Source organism: Anser anser, assembly GCF_964211835.1.
Source record: "Anser anser genome assembly, chromosome: 9".
In the NCBI taxonomy this organism is placed as follows: Eukaryota; Metazoa; Chordata; class Aves; order Anseriformes; family Anatidae; genus Anser; species Anser anser.
Window position 1 is genome coordinate 13,801,999 of NC_139729.1, and position 20,468 is coordinate 13,822,466.

The 20,468-nt window shown below is 49.3% G+C and overlaps 1 protein-coding gene across 2 annotated transcripts; it reads left to right on the plus strand.

The window, feature by feature from the left end:
- Positions 1–27: 27 nt before the first annotated feature.
- THAP4 (THAP domain containing 4) lies at positions 28–19,948 on the plus strand. 2 transcript variants are annotated; one of them, XM_083848687.1, is made up of 6 exons: positions 28–302; positions 715–1,871; positions 11,907–12,066; positions 14,472–14,581; positions 15,865–15,968; positions 19,608–19,948. In XM_083848687.1, the coding sequence occupies exons 1-6, from the start codon at positions 43–45 to the stop codon at positions 19,725–19,727; spliced, it is 1,911 nt and encodes a 636-aa protein (XP_083704813.1). In that variant the 5' UTR covers positions 28–42; the 3' UTR covers positions 19,728–19,948. The 2 variants fall into 2 exon arrangements, with proteins under 2 accessions (XP_083704813.1, XP_083704814.1); XM_083848688.1 differs by lacking the exons at positions 28–302; positions 715–1,871 and adding an exon at positions 5,439–5,589.
- Positions 19,949–20,468: the final 520 nt, after the last annotated feature.

Here is a 20,468-nt window from a genome sequence, read left to right on the forward strand (position 1 = left end):
CGGCCCCTCGGCCAAAATGGCGGCGGCCACACGGCGGCCGCCATGCTGGTGGCTGCCGGCGGCGCCGTACGGAGCCCCGTTCCCCAGGGCGGAGGGGTGACCTGGCTCCGCCATCTTGCTGTACGGCTGGCGGCGGCCGGGCCGGGCCGGGCCGGCGGGGGGCGGGAGGAGGAGGAGGAGGAGGAGGAGGAGGAAGGCCGGGGCGGGCCCGGCCGCCGGCCGGAGATGGTGATCTGCTGCGCCGCCGCCAACTGCTCCAACCGGCAGGGGAAGGCGCACCGGGGCGCCGTCTCCTTCCACAGGTGAGCCCGCGGCCCCGCAGGTGCCGAGGAGCCGGGGGCGGCGGTGCCCGGGCCGGGGGCGGGGGGCGGCTCCGCCACGCTCCGGGCTCCGGCCGGGCTCCGGTGGGCGGCCGCACGGCGCCCTGGGCGCTCCCGCAGCCGGCGGCGGGACAGCGGCGGCCGGCCGAGCCCCGGCGGCTCTTTGTTGTGCGGCGCAGCCGGCTGGCAGCGGCCCCCCGGCCCCCCGAGCCTGCCCCGAGCCGCGGGGCTGTGCCCACAGCGGGGGAGACGAAGGTCAGGCGGCTCGGCCCACCGCCCAGCCCGACCTGCCGAGTCACAACTTTCGGGGGAACGGCCAAAACTTGGGAGCGTTCGTCTTTGTGGTCGCAGCTATCGCCCCTTACGTTCGCGTGTTTGTTCCTCCCGGTTTTAGATTCCCTCTGAAGGACTCGAAGCGCCTGATCCAGTGGCTAAAAGCCGTTCAGAGAGACAACTGGACCCCCACCAAGTATTCCTTCCTCTGCAGCGAGCACTTCACCAAAGACAGCTTCTCAAAGCGGCTGGAAGACCAGCACCGGTTGCTGAAGCCCACTGCCGTCCCTACCATCTTCCAGCTTGCGGAGAAAAAACGCGACAACCTGGATTATGTCAGAAGCAAGAGAAAAATAGCAAGCCAGGTGCCGCTGCAGGATGGAGAGGACCCAAGGGAAGGAGGCCGTGAGGTAGTTCAGAGGACCTCGTCTCCTGACCAGGACTTTATGGTAATGCAAGGGACGAACGAGATGGAGGAGGCGACTTTGCAAGAGGATATCGAGTCGATGTCCGAGGAGGAAGAGGATCTCCACAGTGAGCTGGAAGGCCCTCGGACAAGGACGTTAGGGGATAATTTAGTTGCAAAGCCTGGACCTCAGAAAAAGTCTGACAGATCTTCTGTGGAGGACTGTCCTAAAACCACCTGGACGGGGAGTTGGATAGCAGACAGGAGTGGCATATCGGTGGATGACTTCACGCCTCCTGCCTCTGGTGCTTGCAAGTTCATCGGCTCCCTTCATTCTTACAGCTTTTCCTCCAAGCATGCCAGAGAGAGGCCATCTTTCCCAAAAGAGCAGCTAGAAAGGAAAAGGCCAAAGAGAGACGTGGAACCAAGCTGCAGTAGCAATCTCATGGGACACGATAAGACTGTCACAGAAGACTCCCCTACTTCATCCCTTACTGCAACCCCTCAGAAACCTTCCCAGAGTTTGTCGGCATCCCCAGCAGACCTGACCCCTCAGCCTGCTGCTGAGGCTGTGGTGGGACAGAAGGGGGACACGGATGCCAACCCCATGTCGATCAACGAGGTCATCATGTCGGCCTCGGGAGCCTGCAAGCTCATTGACTCCCTCCACTCGTACTGTTTCTCCTCCAGGCAAAGCAAAAGTCAGGTGTGCTGCTTGCGTGAACAGGTGGAGAAGAAGAATGGAGAGCTGAAACTTCTGAGGCAGAGGATCAGCCGCTCGGACAGTCAAGTCAGGAAGCTGAAGGAGAAGCTAGATGAGCTGAAGAGGATCAGTTTCCCTTACTTGAACAGCCTGCTATCCCAGGACTGTGGTCAGTATTTACAGCGTCTTTGCATTCAGGCAGAATTCATCATTTTCTTAACAATAAGAGGCTGTTTAAGTTAGAGGTAATAGCAATGCAGTGAGTTAAAGACAGGAGACAGGTATGTTTTTGGAAAGGGAAGTAGTAGCTCATGCTAGGCCAAGGGATGCAAGTGAAAGAATTGGACAGGTTTTTGGGCACGTGAGCTATTTCTTGTATTCCACAAGCCTGTTGTGGTTGGTTGGTTGGTTGGTTTTTTTCCCTGACAGTGTTGGCTGTTTGGTAGAAGTCACTGCTGCGCTCTCCAAACTTTGCCTCCTCGAAGTTGCAAATAGCACGCGTTGTTTCCGTATAGCTTTCCGAGGTGATGGGGCGCAAAGTTAGGTTATGGTGTGGAGGACAACTCCTGTGATGAATTTTTTTTTCTTCCTGGATTATTTTAGCTTGTTCATCTGTGACATGATTTGGAGTGTGTCTGTGAAATTTTTCTGTGCCTTAATGAGCTGTCATGAACAGAAGGTATTTGGGAAAAGCTGTTGTAGTCTTCTCTAGTGATGTAAGAAGTGCTTCTGATCTTGGATTTCATGTACTGTACTCAGTACTTGGGATACAAGAAATCCAAGTGAGGTAGTAGGTCTCAGACACGACTGTCATCGTACATGTTGACGACGTTCTTCTTGACTGAAATACTGCGTTCAGTTTGATAATTTCCTCCCTCAGAAGGCAGAAGTCAGGAAACAGATAATAGAGTGCGAAGAGATAGGAAATGACTTCTCTATCAGTAAAATAAATAATAAGTGAAACACCTGAAAATACAGGGGAGCTCAACGAGCGATGAGATGGCGTGATGAAATTCTGTTACCGAGGAGTCAGATCGGGCCTTACCCCTTTCTATTGCAAGAAGAGTGATTTAATCCAAATCTTGAACAACGACAAAACTTTTGCACAGTGACTTCAGTTGTTAGGTATAATTTGGGGAAAAGCCTAGAAGGCTTTAATGGTATTTGGTGTTTGTGTGGCTGCGTAGGGTTACTTTGTGAAGGATGCGTGACCCGGAGCTTTCTTGAAGCAGCTTCCCAAGGATGGCTAGGTGTGTTGGAAACTCTTGCCAAGGTAATTCTCCCCTCTGCATCCGTCGTGAGGTTCTTCCTTGTTTTCTGAAGCCGCGTGGTAGTAGGCATGGTTAGAAACGTGATCCTGGCATAGGCAGACGCGCTCTCCAGACTCCTACAGCATGGCCTATTTCCTCACTCGAGTGCAGGAAAATAAACCCCAGCAAAGTTCTCACAGGCTGATACCCAGCGCTACTTTCTCCACGTGTTTGTAATTTTCCAGTGGAAAGCTCATGCTTTGATTGGGGTAGAGGGGGAAAAGATTTTTTTCGCTGCAGTGCGAAATCAGCGTGGTCTTCTTATTTGTGCCTTCCTGTCTACGGTTCTGTACTGCTTTGGTGTCAGACTAAAGGAAATGACTAAATACAAAATTAGGGTTCCGTAATTATCGTTCCTAAGTATACATATAGAGGGATATAAAAAAGGTGTCTGGCAGTGTTGAAATGCCTGCAATGAGATGCTGGTTGCAAGGAGGGCGTCCTGAATGTTGCTTTTCTTTTTTTGTAGGAAATACTGTGATTTTGTTTTCTTTCTTGAGGCAGATGTTCTAACGTGTACATGTATGAGAACATGCGAATGACACAGTAAGAATTTTGTAAGAACATAGGAATTGCGTCTTCAATTCTATAAGGTGAAATGTCAATTTTTTTTTTAACGAAGTGATCAACTTGTTACCCATTCTGCTATCTCTTATCAACAAAACTAGAGACCAACGTGAGAAAACCAAATCCTTTTGGTGACTGTAGCTCTAGGCGATGAGAAGTTCTTAGGGAACCATTCTGCTGGTGACTTTTCCAAGGGTTTGTTAGGGGCTGGCCAGCTTTTGTTTTAATTTCATCTTGGTGCTCTTCTGCTTTGCATTGTTTTTTTCTTGTGCTCTTAGTAATAGTTTATGGCAGTCAAAATACCTGATTAAGCGCAGCTGACTGCTGCTGGGCAGAGCCTGTTTTATGCGCAGACACTAAATTGTACTCTGATGCAAAACTGAATTGAAGAGGGCTTTTTGGTATTCATAAAAACTGAGGTAACAAGTATTAGGTTAATAATAATTATAGTCTTTAGTAGTAGCTACATTTCAGTTGTCCTAAATCATACGGTGCGTAGATGAGGTGATGTTAATAGCTATAAACCTGAGCCTGCAATTTCTTTTTTTTCTAAAGCCGGTGCCTTGGGGATGGGGAGCGTAAGGAAGGTACGCGACCGGGCTGACTTGGCAGGTTGCTGCCTGTTTACGTCCTGACTCCAGCGTGCTGCCGGCTGTCCTCCCCGCTGCCGCCCGATGTCCGGCTGCGTGCACGAAATTCGGAGCAGAGGGATGTGCTTTGGGCCCACCTGCGCTGCCTGGTCTCAGTGCGAAGCCCTCTTAAAAGCGTCGTGTGCTGCTCTTGTATGGACTGCGTGCTGGGCTTACCGGGCAGTCAGTGTGATCTGTCCCATGGATCTGTTTAGCAAGTTGCGTTTTTAAGGTTTTCTGATGGTCCCCTGCATGTTCGGATGGCTTACAGCCTCAAGCTATGAGCGTATCAGACCGGACAGCCACGTTTTTTGTCTGGAAAGGCAGAGAACGGGATGCCCTAGCGCACAGCAGAGTGGCGATGCCCTAGGTGTCACCCCACGGCGATGCTGCTGTCTGCAAAGAGGCCCTGTGATTCCTGCCGCGTGCTTCTCGCCTGGCATCTCACCGGTCGGGCAGCTCCTCGTGCCCATCGTTCTCGGCTGAAATGCTCCTCCAGCTGCACAAGGAGGTTTCTGCTGGCTGCACCCAAATGACAGCCATCTGGAAGGAGCAGATTTCTGCAGACTGCTGCACACGCGGTCCCTGCCAGCCGTGCTTGAGGACTGGTGACTCAGTCCGGGTGAGTTTGCCTCACAGCACGCTCAGGCCGTCACGGTGCACAGACGTGGCCTTTTCCAGCCTTTCGTAGCAGGGAGATCAACTAACTTGTTTTATGAAAACCCCTGGGTTTTCTGCACAGCTGCTGTAGTGACGATTTCCGTGCTAAACTTTGAATTTGCTTGCTTGTTTGGTGGGAACACGTTTCCTTCTGTTTCGTGGGCCACCTCTGGTGTCTGCAGGCCAGTGGCTGAGAAATGTTTTTGACAGAGCATGGCTGGACAGGGTGCACCAGGCAGAGCAAGATTATACACATCTTCCAAGGAGCAAGAGGATGCACTGGGAGAAATTAGGGAGAGAGTGAGCAAAGAAATACAGCCCCAATCTCCTGGGGAAGGTGAGCTGGGAAGAACATGGACTGCAAGGGAAGGGGAAGCAGTTCAGCGTGCTCCTGTTCAGCACACATAGCATCTAACCAGCTAGTTCTGCTGGAAGCCTTCTCAGCTCTGTTGGTTGCATCATGTTCCTGAAGCCAAAACGAAGATGCTGCTTTCACAAGGTCACGTTGCCTTAATGCCCTGGTGTTCGATCCTTTTGTAAAACTACATCTCCCAGCAGGCTCTAGGATAACTTTCTTACCTCATCGTGAGATCACTTCCCTTATAGCCATCTTATCAACCAAGTGCAGGACACTTTCTGGTGAGCAAAGGTGGTTAGAGAGCTAGACCAAGCGATAGGAAAATAACTCGGCACGCTATGGCCAGCAGTGGAGCAAACGCAGGTAGGATTCAATGTGCTTAAAGTACATGCATTTATCAGAGAGGTAGAGTTGTTCATATTCAGCATTCTGAGCTTACGTGGAGCCCGTTCCAAACTCCGTGTCTGCTTTCATGAAGGTCATGTTAAAGGCAGGAGATTTGCAAAATGGGTCCACGTGGAAAACAATCAGAATTTTGCTAAGTAGCCATTGGAAATGTTTCTTTCCAGTTTAGATTTGTTTCTTAGTATTTGTACAAAACCTCATAGAAGTGCAGCTGTTTATAATGCTTTCTGCGTGTGGATGAAGGGTAATTGGTGAGCTTTGGGAACACAGGCAGGAGGACATGAACGTTAAACATGGTTTTGTGTGGAACTGGAGACCCGGTGCCTCTTCAGTGGGAGCGTTTTCCACCAAGGTGGCAAGAGACTTTTGCTTGTTTTGCAGAAGCAAGTCGTAAAGCTATGTTCCTCAGCGTCAGTGGGAAGAGATGTGAGGGGGTGCGAGAACAAGAAAAATATATTTATTCTGGAATGGCAGGAGCTGATCGCAGCTCTTCTGCCTTATCTACCTGGAGAAATGGATGGGAACGGCTGGGACAGAGGGTTGGTCAATAAAGCGTTACAAAGATTGAAGGATAAGGTAAGCAAAGAGTGAGATAAGGAGCAGGAATATGTGCACGGAGCTTAAGAGTGGGGCCAAATCTGTGACAAGGTGTCAGGAGAGAGGCTGGGTGAGGATTTCCAGCACCTGCAGCCCGTGCACGTGCTGCCCTGGGGCTGACGGGCTCCAGTCACCAGTGGGGTTCCGCATGGCTCCGATTTGGGGCCAGTTCTCTTTCGTGTCTTCATAAATGGACTTGGGTGCAGGACTTGAAGGCATACTTTGTGTGTGGACAACACTCAGTTCTGACAACTGGTTGACTCCGTTGAGGGTACAGAGGCCTTGCAGAGAGATGTGGACAAATGAGAGGGCTGAGCAATCACCAATAATACAGAGGGAGCAAGTGCTGGATTCTGCGCCTGGGAAGGGGCAACCCTGGCTGTACGTACAGACTGGGGGACGAGAGGCTGGAGAGCGGCCCTGCAGAAAGAGATCTGGGGGTTCTGGGCAATAGCAAGGTGAAAATGAGCCCTGGCAGCCAAAAGGGCCGGCCGTACTCTGCAGGGCCTCAGGCACAGCCCTGCCGGCAGGCGGAGGGAAGGGATCGGAAGGGATCGATCGTCCTGCTCTGCGCTGCCTGACGCAGCCTCACCTCGAGTGCCGTGTGCTGTTTGGGGTGCCACAATATAAGAAGGATATAGAGCTGTTAGAGAGTGTCCAGAGGAGGGCTACAAAGATGGTGAAGGGTTCGGAGAAGACACGTGAGGAGCGGCTGAAGTCCTTGGGTTTGTTCAGCCCGGCGCAGAGCAGGCCGAGGGGAGGCCTCATGGCGGCCTGCAGCTCCCTCACGAGGGGAGCGGAGGGGCAGGCGCTGAGCTCTGCTCCCTGGGGACAGCGACAGGACCCGAGGGAACGGCATGGAGCTGGGACAGGGGAGGGTCAGGCTGGGGGTTAGGAAAAGGTTCTGCACCCAGAGGTGGTCGGGCACTGAACAGGGGCAGTGGTCATGGCACCGAGCCTGCCAGAGTTCAAGAAGCATTTGTCCAAGGCTGTCGGACATAGGGTTTGATTTTTGGGTGGTCCTGTGTGGAGCCAGGAGTTGGACTCGGTGGTCCTGGTGAGTCCCTTCCAACTTGGGATATTCTGTGATTCCATGACAGAGTTGAGCTGCCTCGAGCATCGCTGGAGCAGCGGGGACCAGCTGGACACACAGCGAGCCCCCCTCCTCTCCTGCCCTGTGCAGGTAATTGCGTTGGTTTTAGAAATCCCCGTCAAGCTGAGTGACCTGGGACAAGTGATTGCACTTCTGTGTGTGTGTGTGTCTCAAGATCTATGATCTGTGAGATTATCAGCTGCGTTATCTTTTCAAATGCTGATTAGCTAAACCTAAACAATATTATCTCTTAGGCTGTCTAGGTTTTTAGGTTCGCTCTTTCACAGGAGCATGCTTTGGGAATAGTGACCGCAAGATTGTGGCTGTCGGATGGATTCAGGGTAAAAATTTCCTTGTAGGAATTCTGTCTTCAGGACCGGGTTCATCAGGAAATGGCCCTTCCACTGTCCCCACGGAGAGAAAGGAGGTTGGAAGGGGGGAAGCAAGACCTGTTGCTTCTCTGTTTTCTGCATCTTTTTTTTTTTTTTTTTTCCTGTGGAGTGGTCTGCTTTCTTTTCTGTTTTTTTTTTTTTTTTTTTTCCCTAATGGCCTGTTCAGCTTGTGGATTAAGCATTTATTTCTGAAGTCAGTGGGCAATGACTCACAGACACACAAAAAAAACCCACACACAAATACAATAGCTTGTGACTAGGAAGCAATGAAAATGCTAACTAAGGAAAACTTGAAAGAAAGTATAACATACATTGAGGTAAGCTTTCTTTAGGATGTTTGGGTTTCCCATAACAGTATGTAATTTTAAGAATTTGTTTTCTCTGTGTTTTGTAGTGCGGGAGAGGTCTGGTAGTGACTGCAGACACTGGAACGTTTTACCACAGAGGCAGTAACAGATTGGTGCTTGGTTATGAAATTAATTACTAATAGAGGGCGTAAGATGCGAATTTGTGAGTGTAATCACATTTCCCCCCTCAGCGCAGGGATGGAGTTAGAGCACGTCAGCGCTAGGAGTGCTTTACTGGTTCGCTGGGAGAGAGCATCAGCAAGTGTAAGGGGTACAATGCTGGAGAGAGGGGCAGCAGGGAATAAAGCCACCTTCTGTACCTAATTGGGCAAAAAGTGCGCAGAACAAGGCTGCTCCTTAATTACTGGAATGTTGCTGACGATGGTTTAAATCTAGTAAGCGTCTCAGATGAAGAAAGGGCTGCAGGAGGCTGCCCAGCTGCTGGCGGTAGTCCCCACACCTTGAAGACGGAAGGTGCCAGGTGAGATTTTCTTTTCTTTTCGCTGAAGTTTCATGCAGCAAGTATTCCCCAGCTTAGGAGAAACAGGTTAGCTGTCTCATTAGCAGCCAACTGGCTGCTCACTCTGCACTTTTGCTGATAAAACCGCACGGGGATTTGTGCCAGCATAGCTTTGTGTGCCAGGGATCGCGCTGCAGAGCCACGCTGGCTGAGGCCTGCGTAGACATGGCCTGGGGGATCGCTCGTCCGCTTTGTCCGGTTCATCTCGCGGCAGGGAGACTGCATCGTCCCTCGCTGCGGAGCGTGGGCAGCCAGTTACAGCCTGACTTCGTTACCGTGCGGGGAGAGATTTGACTTCTAAATCCCTGTGAATGGGAAGGAAGTGGAAACAAGCCATCCGCGAGGCCGGAGGGATGCAGCGAGGTCAGAAGGTGAAGCAGAGCTGACTTGTGTCCCCGGGACCTGGGCACGGCGGTCTCGGGGGAAAGTGTGGCCTGAACAGCTTCCTGAAGAAACGAGATCTAGGTGATCATGTTGCTGATCACGTTGCTGTGGTTTTTGTCTCCCAAGCTGTTACCACGACTTTTAAACGTGGTGGTTGACTTCATTTGGGTTTTGTAGAGGAGCAGAGGTCTCGAGGTGCTGGGAAGAGCTTCAAGAAAACATATAATTTGGTAGGGGAGAGTGACACCATGAAGGTCCTTATTAAGGAAGAGGCTGTAGTGTGAGCTTACTTGTTATTACACAAAAAAGAAACTGTGCACGTGGACGCAAAAAGACCAAGATTTGCTTCATCAGTCTTGCAAGGACGCTATCTGAGGCTTTAAACATGTAGAAGGGAGGACAGCGTGTCTTGCAGTGCAAGTTCCCAGAGGTGATTTGTATTTTTTGTTATTCTCAGGCACTTGCCTACTACTGTGGCTTAAAATGTGTTTGTAAAAGTGAGCTATGAATGTAGATTGTTAAAGAAGAATTTGCATGCTCCTCCTTCAGTGAAATTCCTCTTGACAGAGACCGTATCTCCGAGTCTGTGTTACAAACAAAGCAGCTCAGTAGACAGATGTTTTCCACTTTCCTCTGTAAAATTATTTATTGCTACAATAGTCTTACATTTACTTATCCGTGACATAAGAAGCAATTTTTTTTTCAATCACCTTTCTTTTCTGATGCCCTCAATCAGCCTTTCTCCCGTCAGCCTCCCTGCTATTGCTTTTCTGCCCTTTCAGTTCAGCTCTCTGGCACAGAAGGCTGCCGGGGGTGATAACAGAACTTAGTCCAAAGTCCGATGCCAAAGGTAAGAAGCAGCAGCGTATAGGAAGTGATCAGGATGTGCTTATTCCCCTGGGCATCACTGAGTCTCTCTCCGGTCCTTATTCCCACAGCACAGCTGGTAAGCAGGAGAAAAGGAAGGATGGAAGCTGTCCTGGTCCTAGGCTTTGTTGCCATCTCCTGGCCCAGAAGAGGGCAGCAGCAGCACAGGCTGCAGTCTCCGCTGACCTTTCCAAAGCTTTGCTCTTCCCTTCTGTGGGGGGCTTCAGGGCCTGCAGAAAGCTCGGGAGGAAAAGCACCGTGTGCGGGTTGCAAGGGGAAGACAGATACCAGGTGGACAAGGTGGTGATGCCGTCTGTGCTCTCACACAGCCTGCTCTGAGACTGCAAGTGGGAAGGAAAAGTGGTTCCTAAGAAGCAGCCTAGAGGCATTTAGTTTCTCCTAGCAATAATTTTGAACTTCAGTTAGCGGTAATCGCTGTATTAAAGTCACTGTGCTCACTGCACCCGAAGATAGCGTGCTGTTGCTTGGGCTGCCGACAGGACAGGTGGAAGGTAGGGACAGTGACGGACAGCCCGGTAGCTGCCGCTGCTGGGCAGCCTGTAGGAACCCCCCGGTAAGCCGGCGGTGCCTGCACGAACATGCGGGGTGCTCTTTGCAGGGGGTTGCTTTGATGCTGCAGATTTTTACCACTTTGTTTCGTAGCGAGAGCTCGTGTTTTCTCAGGTTGCTTTGCTTGCAGAGTACATGAGGATAAAGAAACTAGCAGCCTCTTGACGACTTGCTAGTTGTCATTCTGTCTTTAAACTTGCTGTGAGAGAGTAAAGAATAAAAGTGGCTGTCTTTTACTGGTGAAAAATCTGTTCCCCTACTTTGGCATCCTAGTGTGACCTCTCCAATCTTCCTTGCTCGGTCTTTTTTTGCCTGTGGGTTGGGTTTGAGCAGTGAAACTCGGACAATTTTTTGTTTAGGGCACCATTTCTCCTCGCAGCTGAGTCCATGCCTTCTAGACCAGCCAGACAGGCAGCTTATTCCTGTACTAGATGATATCACTAGGTGTGGAAAACACCCGTTTAGCCCCTGGCCTGCCACTGCCTGTCGTTTCGCACACGAGTGGGAGGAGGGCGTGCTTTAAGCGAACTTACTCAGCTGCATAATGGAGCCAGCCTAGATTTTGCAGTGGGCCCCCTCATCTCTATTTGTAGAGGTCTTTCCTAGGATCATGTGGGTGCTGTATCACTTTCCCTGTTTACATCGCAGGAGAGGATCTGCTTTGTTGTTCACATGACTTTAAAATGTCTGTCTCAATTTCTCTCTTTTTTTTTTTCCAGCTCACACCCTGTGAAATCATAGCAAAATGCAAAACCGTTGCTTATCAAAGCTCTTCTAAAACGATTCACTAAAGGAGCCTTTTAGCTTTGTGAAGCAGGCCTTGGTTGCTTCTTAATAAATGCAGTGACAAACGGGAGTACCTTTCTCTTCTGTTTTATGCTTTAACTTACGTGCACAGCAGTATTTGTAATACCTTTCAGTGAGCCTTAGTCCAGCACCTAAGCAGAGCAATTTCTGAACTCTCTCTGCCTCTTTCTATAAAAGTACAGCTCATTATTAACCTCTTAAAAAAAATACAGGTAAACTTTGATTTTGAATACGGATGCTGCCTGACTTTCTTTTTCCTCTGAAGTGAGGACTCATTTCCTTGGGCTCCAAAACAAACAGGAACAGCCCGTCCTTAGTGCTTGAGAAAAATCAGCGCCAGAGCACTGGAGATCTGTCACTGATATCGTTTATCATGCTTCATTCTTTACCCTGAGATTCTGTGATTTCAGACTTCTTCCCTGCGTGTTGAAGGGAGGGGACTTTTCCCTTCGAGTCGGTGCCAGAAAGAGGGGGCAGAAAGGCACTGCTGGGAATAGTGCCCCGGGGGAGGCCACGAGCAGGTCTGAAAACAGGCTTACTCTCCTTGCGCCTTGGAGCTGACTTTGCTCTGCAGAAAAGCGTTCCTGATGCGTTGGACCATTTCTGAGGTGTTTCACGTTCTTCCTCCACCCAGCTGTTAACAGCAAGCCGTAGAGCAGGCCCATGAAATGTCTTCATTCTTTCCTCTTCCTCCGCAGAGACTCCCCAGCTGAACCCTGTGATGGAGCCCCTGTCCTGGATGCTGGGCACCTGGCTCTCGGACCCCCCGGGGGACGGCACCTTCCCCACGATGAAGCCGTTCCAGTACCTGGAGGAAGTGCACATCTCTCACGTGGGGCAGCCCATGCTCAACTTCTCGTAAGTCTCGAGGTTTGTCTGTGCTGGCAGCAGCTTTTGGATCAGAGCAGGTGTGGCTGCAGTGAGATTTGTTGGTTGCGTTTCTTTTCCAGCTGCAAAATAAACCGCTTTTCATCTACCAAATGAGGCAATGTAGCGGCATGTAGCTGGGTGGTCTGCTTTTCTGGGGGGGTTGTTTTGCTTTAAAACTGCTGATAAATTGGTGCGCTGTTGTGTAGTGCCCAGAGCTGCACACCTGCAATCAGCGACCGTTCACTGGCCTAAACCTAAACATACCGTGCGACTCCACAGAGCTTTTCAGAAGTGAGGTCACACCTCTGGTGCTGTCGCGTATGTGTAGAGGGTCAGGACCATGACCGTGGCACAACATGCAATTCTTGCAGCCTGCCACTCTTGAGGGTTACACAGGGAGAAGCAACGGAAGGTGCTGGGATCAGCAACGAGATTGGCCCCATCCTGAACACAAACATCCCTATAGTTTGGGCAAATTCAGTGCCTGTCTTTGAAAGGTCAGTGATCCTTCCACTTTAACGTGCTGTGCATGTGTGTTAGCCAAAAGATGTTGTCCTTACGGCCAGAGAAGACAGCGTTCCTGTTGCTGGTGGCAGCTGTTTAATTAGAAATGAATCCTCAAGTAATAGCGTTACCCTACAACCACCATCACTCTGTTTTGTCAAGCTGACACTTACGGATATAAATGAAGGCACGGTGGCATAGCTAACGGGTTTGTCCATTTTAAACTGTGGTCCCCAGTCTTCACCGACGTGAAAAAATTGAGAAAAATTGAATGTTCAACAAGCTGTATTGGATATCAGGCAGACAGCTTAACTGCTTTGTTTGCCAGTAATTGTTCGAAGAGAAATACAGAATCTGGAGGAGGAGAAGTGGCATGTTAGCTAACGGTTCAGTGCTGATCCTTTGGCTGGGAGGGTTGAGATGGAGAGATTGTTGCTTTGAGAACCAGAGAGAGGAATAATTACAAGACACTGACGTTGTGTGAATGGTACCCTGCGTTCCTGGTGTGCATCGCTTGTTGCGACAGAGCTGTTGGCAAGGCGTGATATTTTTAGTTCAGTTGCCAAAAGAAACAGGGCTCCGACAGTTGTGCTCTACACCCAGCACGCCCCGACTCCAGCTTTTGGGTCACTTGCTGGTCGGAGTTGTATTCTTCTGCTGTGGAAATACAGCTCAGAACTGCTGAACTCTGGGAAGCTTTGGGAAAATGGGCAGGTGAGGGACCTGGCTCCTCAACCAGTACCCCAGACCGTTACAAGACAAGCCACACGTCTCCCAGACACTCCAGGCACTGAGAGCAGCCTGAAGTTCATTCCCCCTTTGATTCTCGACAGTCTCAGCATGACGCGTGTCCCTGCAGGGTGCGCTAAGTGCAGAGCACGCAGGCTGGGATGCTAGGGCAGTCCTTAGCATAGCCACAGTCCTGCACTGCTGGTATCGGTCACTCCTGGTCCTTGTCACCGTGTGGTTAGGAGGAGACATCCTGTGTATAGAGACACGGCCAAGCAGGAGGAGTAATTGTGTGCCCAGAGGATGCCGGGGAGCCAGAAGCAGCTGTAAGCACCCAAATTCTGTAACGGCATGCCTGTGCTGTGCTCTTCTTCCTTGCTTATAGTTTCCTTTTGTGTTTTCTTTTGGGAGATGGCGACTTTGAGTGATTCAGTAGCTCTTACTTCACACAGGAAGCCCTTTCTTTGGGCTTTTTGGCTCTCGGTGTTTCTTCACTAAATAACTGCTTCAGCTCGCCGTGTGGTTTAATTCAGTTACCTGTGTAGACTCAGGAGTGCTGTAGCACTGACGCAACATATGGTCGTGTGTAATAATACGTAGGTGTTGCCTGTGATATGGCTGACCAAATGTACAGCTGTAAGGCATTATGAAGAATAAGCAAGCATCCGAGCTGATTTTTTTTTTCCTTTTCGAGGTGGGGAGAAATAAGTCTGCAGTGTTATTGCCTGCAGCAAGTAAGGTACAAAGAAAAAAACTGACAGATCTTAAAAAATTTAATAAAGATGATATTGTAAGGCCAGCTACTTGTTTGAGAGAAGGAAATTTGCGACAGAGTATGGCTTCAGCATCAGCAACATGTCTTACTGTAACCCAAGGGAGTTTCTAAGCTAGTAGTTAGAGAGACCCAGGAGCTGTGGAAAATCAGAAGCCTGAACTTAAATAATGACTTCCAGCTCTGAGGGTCTAGCTGTGCACATAAAGGAACTGTCTTTTTACACGCTTACGTCTTCCAACCGTGAAGTATTGTCAGTCTCTTACTCTTCAAATGCAGGCAGTCAAATGGTTAAATAAAATACAGTTTTCTCTGAGATGAAACCAGGCCAAACCCTGTGTTTTCAGTGCAACAATACAGCGACGTTTCTATTCTGATTTCCCCTCAGGTTCAACGCCTTCCATCCAGACACCAGGAAACCAATGCACCGAGAATGTGGGTTCATCCGCCTCAAACCTGACACTAATAAGGTGGCCTTCATCAGCGCCCAGAACACAGGTACTGCATCTTTGGGGAAGAGAAGAGGTCCTTGTCCTGCGGTGCCATTCATCACTCTTCTAGAAAATTACTGGACCTCTTTAACAGTTCCATTTTGTTTATTTTCACTGTGGGCTCAGCACCAAAGAGCAGCATCTCCCCATCCTGCTGTTAATGAGCTTGAGTCAAAAGCACCATGTTTCTAGGACTGGCTACATGGCTTTGCCCAGGCAGCAAGGCTTTCTAGCTTTCTCAGACAGGAAAGGACTGCAAATCAAAATATCACTCATGAAGGAGACTTGAGGGATATCCTTTCCTAAAATGGTATGTTGGTATTTATACTTTTTAAAACTTTTTGAAACAAAAGAACCCCTCAATTCATGACAAGTTACAGCCTGGCACTTAATCGTGGCAGGTGATAAGTGGCCACTGGCATTCTTGTTGCCTTCATGGTATCCAAGTGTGTTTTTTGCAGGGAGAAAAGGAGAACTTGTACAGATAAGACGCGTCATTCTCACTGTTCCCGTGAGTTGGCCACAGTAGACCCTGTGGTAGAAACAGAGAGGGTGTATGCCTCAGGTCATGAGCTCATCTGTCTGGAGTCCTCCCATTGCTAGCATAGCAGCTGGCCGGCTGCTATTTCTGAGCACAGTCAGGTTCAACGTCCCACTTAGATTGTCGTTACTGATGTTAACTCTCACTGTGTTTGATTCTGTGGTGCAGAGCAGAGCTTGTGAGCCTGGCAAGGCGAGGCTGCGGTGGTGGTAAACCTCCCATGCGACCTCTCCTTCCCAGAGTGCTTGGTGTGATTCATACCACAAGTTTCCTATTACAAACCCTGCCCGGCTGCAGCACTGTAATGGGTAGCTTCTCTCCTGTTCCCTTTGCCATGTCCAAGAGTAATTTCAGTATGGTCCTCTTAGTTCCTAAACTAGGAGAATCTCCCACTGTCCGGAATTACTGCCTTGGTACTCTTTGTGCACCTGCAGGGACTGAATGAGAGAGAGAACTGCATCTACGTTATATTATAACTAAAGAACTTTTAAACACGGTTAAATAAGGATCTAAAACTAGAGAGCGTGTGCTGAAGGGAAAATTGCCGGTAGCAATGCAATACCTATCGCACAGTGTGTGAGTAAGTCTGGCTAGATCTTCCAGCATTGTTTCTGGGGTTGCATGGATTTACAGTTGTTGGTATGTGCTAGGTCAGATAAAAATCTTCTTCATCTGTTATATAGCGTAATAACTGTGACGTTGTTAATTAACCTTTGTAGCCTGGCATTTATGACCTTGCTTCTTATCAGGTCTTGTGGAGGTGGAAGAAGGGGAGGTGAATGGACAAGAGCTGTCTATAGCTTCTCACTCCATAGCCAGGATCTCCTTTGCCAAGAAGCCCCATGTAGAGCAGGTGAGTTCACACTTGGTTAGCCATTCAAATAATATCGCTAGCCCCCGAGGGTGTCTAGTCGAGAGAACAGGCCGATTAGTGCTTTAATTACAGATTACCCTCAGGTCTTCTTGGAAATACTGCACAGCATCCTTGCTTATTTTCTGTGTAACAGTTTTCAGAAGCTGCTTCACAGATTACAAGACAAGAAGGAATCATTAAGATAAGAACTGCCACGCTGAGTCAGACCAGCCTACCCAGAATCCTGTCTCCAGCAAGGGCAGTAGCAGGTCCTTAGGGAAGAGAATAGGAAAGTCTTGTCTAAACAGTAGCACCGAGCCCACTGGGAAGGGCCCGCTCTGCAGGTATAGATCCCAGCCCTGCTGCCCTGCCAAATCCTTCAGTCACAGGTGTTTTCCAGGTCTGCCTTCCACACCTATGAGACAGATCATTCTGGCTGTTCCGTTAGTCATCAGAGATTTCCTCCTTTGCTGTTTGGTTTTTGTTCAGGAGATCAGAGCCATATGCTACTGGTAACGGGTCAAAATGGGCCCTTCAGAAACCCTCAGCTAGGGTCACACATTGTGAAATAAATTCTTGTTAAAGATGAGTACATTTTGTATTCTTTTATTTGTCTTTTCCTGCTTCAGGAAGCAGCCCTGGTGCAGCACACAGGCTGAGCTGTGGCTGCAGCCAGAGTTAGCTGAGGATGGGTTGATGAGGACGAGGTGTTCTGAAGTGAGCAGGAGCGCCAGTTGTGTGCTTGGCAGGCACTGGCTGCTGAAATGGAAGGGGATGTGTTAGACACTGGCATTAGGCGCGCGCTGCATGTGTGGGAACAGATGTATTAACGAGGTTGGATGCTGTCTTAGAGCATGCAGACTGGCAACAGCTTCTGGAAGTGCCCTGGAGTGACCTGCACTGGAAATTAACACATTTGCAAAAAACTCTTTTTCTTTCCATGTCTTCAAGACAAGCTGAAAGTGTAGAGCAGCAGGAAATCTGGTGTCTTCCTGCTAGGCTGGGTTAGCACACCCTCATTGCCTGTTATCCACGTCCTCTGACACAAGTTTATCTTGCTGCTTCCAACACTCGTACCCAGTTTGGTAAACTACCTCAAACCAAATCTTCCTGGTGTATGGCGATATGCTGAGGTCACTTTGCAGCAAGCTCTGAGTCTCTGGAGATGTGTGAGAGAGCTGTTTGAGGAAGATCTAGAAAATGGGATACTCTCTATTTTTCCAAGTCAAATACTAAATCAGCCAAAGCTATCTTTAAAACAAAACAAAAAAAAGCATTTCTTCTGGAAAATCAACTCAATTTTATTTCTGAAAGAAATGGGAGGATTCCATTGTCCTTGGGCAAGTTACTGCAGTAAAATGGAGGCATTTTGTGAAAAACAGCAGGAATGAATTCCGCTTTTGATTCAACTTTCAACACAGTCTTAAAGAGAAGCGCAGAGTCCTCTTTCAGCACCGATGGATGAACCACTCCAATGTTAATGTGAATGCGGCTCTTTGAAAAAGGCAATTGCTTTTTTAACTGTTGTTTAAGGTGAAAGGGAACTGGTAGGAATACTGACGTGTGTACACTTAAGCATATCCACTTGGCAAAAGCCTTATGGGGAGGCAGCTATTGTTTTGAAAGTGCTTTGTGAATCCGTGAGATGCTTTTTGACTATACTGTGCTCCTAACAGTCTCTGCTTTCTTCTTGCTTGTAATGCACTGCGTTTTAGAAATTTCTAAATCAGTCTCATTTAAGTAACTGCCAATTAATCGTGCATGCAGGTTATCCTGCTGTCCCCAAGACTTTGTTTCTGTTCATCCCCGGGACTGTGTTCAGCAGGGGAAGCACCAAGTGGAACTAGGCACTGTAAACTCATCTTTTGGATGATGTGCAGCAAATCTACGCCAAAATCACTTGAAAGGCCAAATCACGATGTGTATGGGGGCCATGCCGGGCTGCCCTCTTAGAGCAGCTGTCACTTGGGGAACTCCCATGTCCGTTACATCATCTGTATTGTTATAGTGTCCTTCTGCAGAGTCGGGCAGCTGGAGCAACACACTGGAGTGTTATTTTGAAGCAAGAGTTGAGGTTTAAATATAGTGGTTCCACTTCTTTCCTTTATTTCATAGACACCTAAGAGCAGGCTTACAACATGTGCTATTCCCAGGCCTGAACAGTTTGGAAGCTGCTGAAACCTGGGTTCCAGCATCTACTTGCACGGGTCCTAAGTTTTCTAGCTCCACAGGGTAACCACAGGTGCTCCCTCTGGAGGCTCAGTGCAGCACAAGCAGACCCGCAGCCTGTCAGGTGGAAGGATGAGGAAGATGTTGCCAGCCAAGCCCTCTCAGATGGACACGGTGCTTCCTGGGCTGACCCGAGGTCAGAAGGCTCCACTCCAGCCTCACCATACAGCATGAACAAAGCTGTTCTCTGTTGCAGTTAAATGCCTTGCAGAGAGCCTGTATGGTTTTTGGAGGCTGCCTTGGAAATGTCAGCCAGGACAAGGCATCTCCCTGGGCCTCCAGCCGGGTGCCCGTCTCCTGACGGACAGGTGTTGGCCTGTCTGTACCAAAGGGACGGCAGCGGTAGTGCCAAGACCATTCCTCTCCCAGCACAGTGGTATCGGCCATGGCACCACTTCGCTAATTAATTTACAGCCACAGCAGTTAATTTTAGCAGAAGTTAATCTGTTTAATGCAGAGTCTTCCTGTTTGTTGACCCCACAAAACATCCTCACTGAAACCCATCATTACTCAAATAGAAAACTTGAAGTGGGGAATGTAACGTCAAAGCCACACACAAACCTGCTGTTTGAATGATTTCTTTCCTCAGTTAAAAATGCTTAAATTTAAGCAAAGACAACAGGTGATATTTTTTTTCAGGCCTTCCTACCAACACACTAGAGCTCGAACTCATCACAAGTGAAATCTGGTGTGTTACAGACTCCAGTAGGTTTATTTCCAATAGTGTGTGGCCGTGGCTTTGCTCTGTGTGAATCCCTCGTTCTCCAGCAGGGATGAACTGTTACCTTACATGCAGAGATAGTGCTGCTCGTGTAAGGCCCGCTCTCCCTCTCCAGTCAAGACCTAACACCCAAGGGTATGGACGTTCAGATAATCTCCCTGCTCCAAGTAATCCACCTGTACCAACAGGCACAGTTCTGTGCTGCATGGTGTGCCACCAGTGTGGCAATACCCCAAGGAAGACACAGCGTTTCCTGCCAAAAGCCCAGTGACAGCAGCTTGTCAGCAGGCCCGAGGGGCTTTGAAAGGGCAGCTAATCATGAGCACGTTGGACACCCACAGTTATTTGCTCCTTTTTGGAATGACGGTTGTGTATGCTCATTTTCCACGCTCTAAAAAGGCATGTAGTCAGCCCTACTTACGGGCAGCACGCTGCCTGCTTGTGTTGCTCTGGGGATGATGTTCTCGGGGGTTAGACCTGATATTTTGGAAAGGGCCGCCCCCTCTAGGAGAAAAAGCTACTCATCGTTTTCTTGTATGGTTGCAGTGGGGGTGTAGCCTTTCATCCGCGGTACGTTGACAGCAAAACTTAAACGTAGCAAAGGAAAGGCGTAAAGCACAGTTAAGGATTTTTACCCTTAGATGCCGTTTGCTTGATTTTATTATTGTTTTTCCTGATCTCCTTTTCAGATCACCAGAAAATTCAGGCTCAATTCTGATGGGAAGCTAGAGCAAACCGTCTCCATGGCAACCACTACGCAGCCCATGACCCAACACCTTCACATCACCTACAAAAAGGTGACGCCGTGATGCCCAGAGGGCCAGGGGTCTCCGTGCCGAGGGCGAGGAGCTGGACCTCGTGCCCCGAGAGCAGCGGCAGCTCAGGAACGCAGGACAGCAGACCCTGGAGCTGGGTGCCTGCGCTCACCCCCAGGTGATGCGGAGCTGCCCGTGCTGTTGAGAATGTTCCTTGGATGTTCCTGTAATGGTATATAAAAAAAAATAATAATAATAAAAAGCTTTTATTTTTATGGTTGTGTCTTTGGGTGTGATTGCTGAGTGATCTGTGCGTCCCTCTGCTCTGGCAGCAGCTACAGAGGGCTTTTTTAACGCGTGTTAGTGTGCTGTGGGGGGTAGAAGGGGTTGCTGATTCAGCCTTCTGGTCCTTCATCTGTAATCTGCATGGTGACGCAGACGTGGCAGGATCAGGAATGGGTTTGCATCACGGGGGCTGGCTGTGAGAACTCCAGCTCCTGCCTGATGAAATTCAGCGAGGGAGCACCTCTTGTGGTGGGACAGAGCTGCTGCAGGACCTGCTCCTGATGGTGCCGCTCAAGTGACTTGAAAAGATGTTGGGCTATGCTGTGCTTGCATGGGATGGGGCAGTCCTGGAGGCAAGGACCAGACCTTCTCTGGCTCCGGTGCAGAGTATCACAAGAGTATGGGTTAAGATCTTGAGTCAATGAGCAGCAAGAGAAACTTTAAGTAGTGAGGATTCATCTCAGCAATTCTTTTTTTGAGCTTGTTATTCATGATTCAGCATTTGACCAT

Bases quoted from the DNA above. Each gene is read 5' to 3' on its own strand.
- THAP4 (XM_083848687.1), top strand. From the start codon at position 43: ATGCTGGTGGCTGCCGGCGGCGCCGTACGGAGCCCCGTTCCCCAGGGC. The intron at 303-714 runs GTGAGCCCGCGG...TCCCGGTTTTAG, and splicing joins GGCGCCGTCTCCTTCCACAG to ATTCCCTCTGAAGGACTCGA. The intron at 1,872-11,906 runs GTCAGTATTTAC...CTTCCTCCGCAG, and splicing joins CCTGCTATCCCAGGACTGTG to AGACTCCCCAGCTGAACCCT.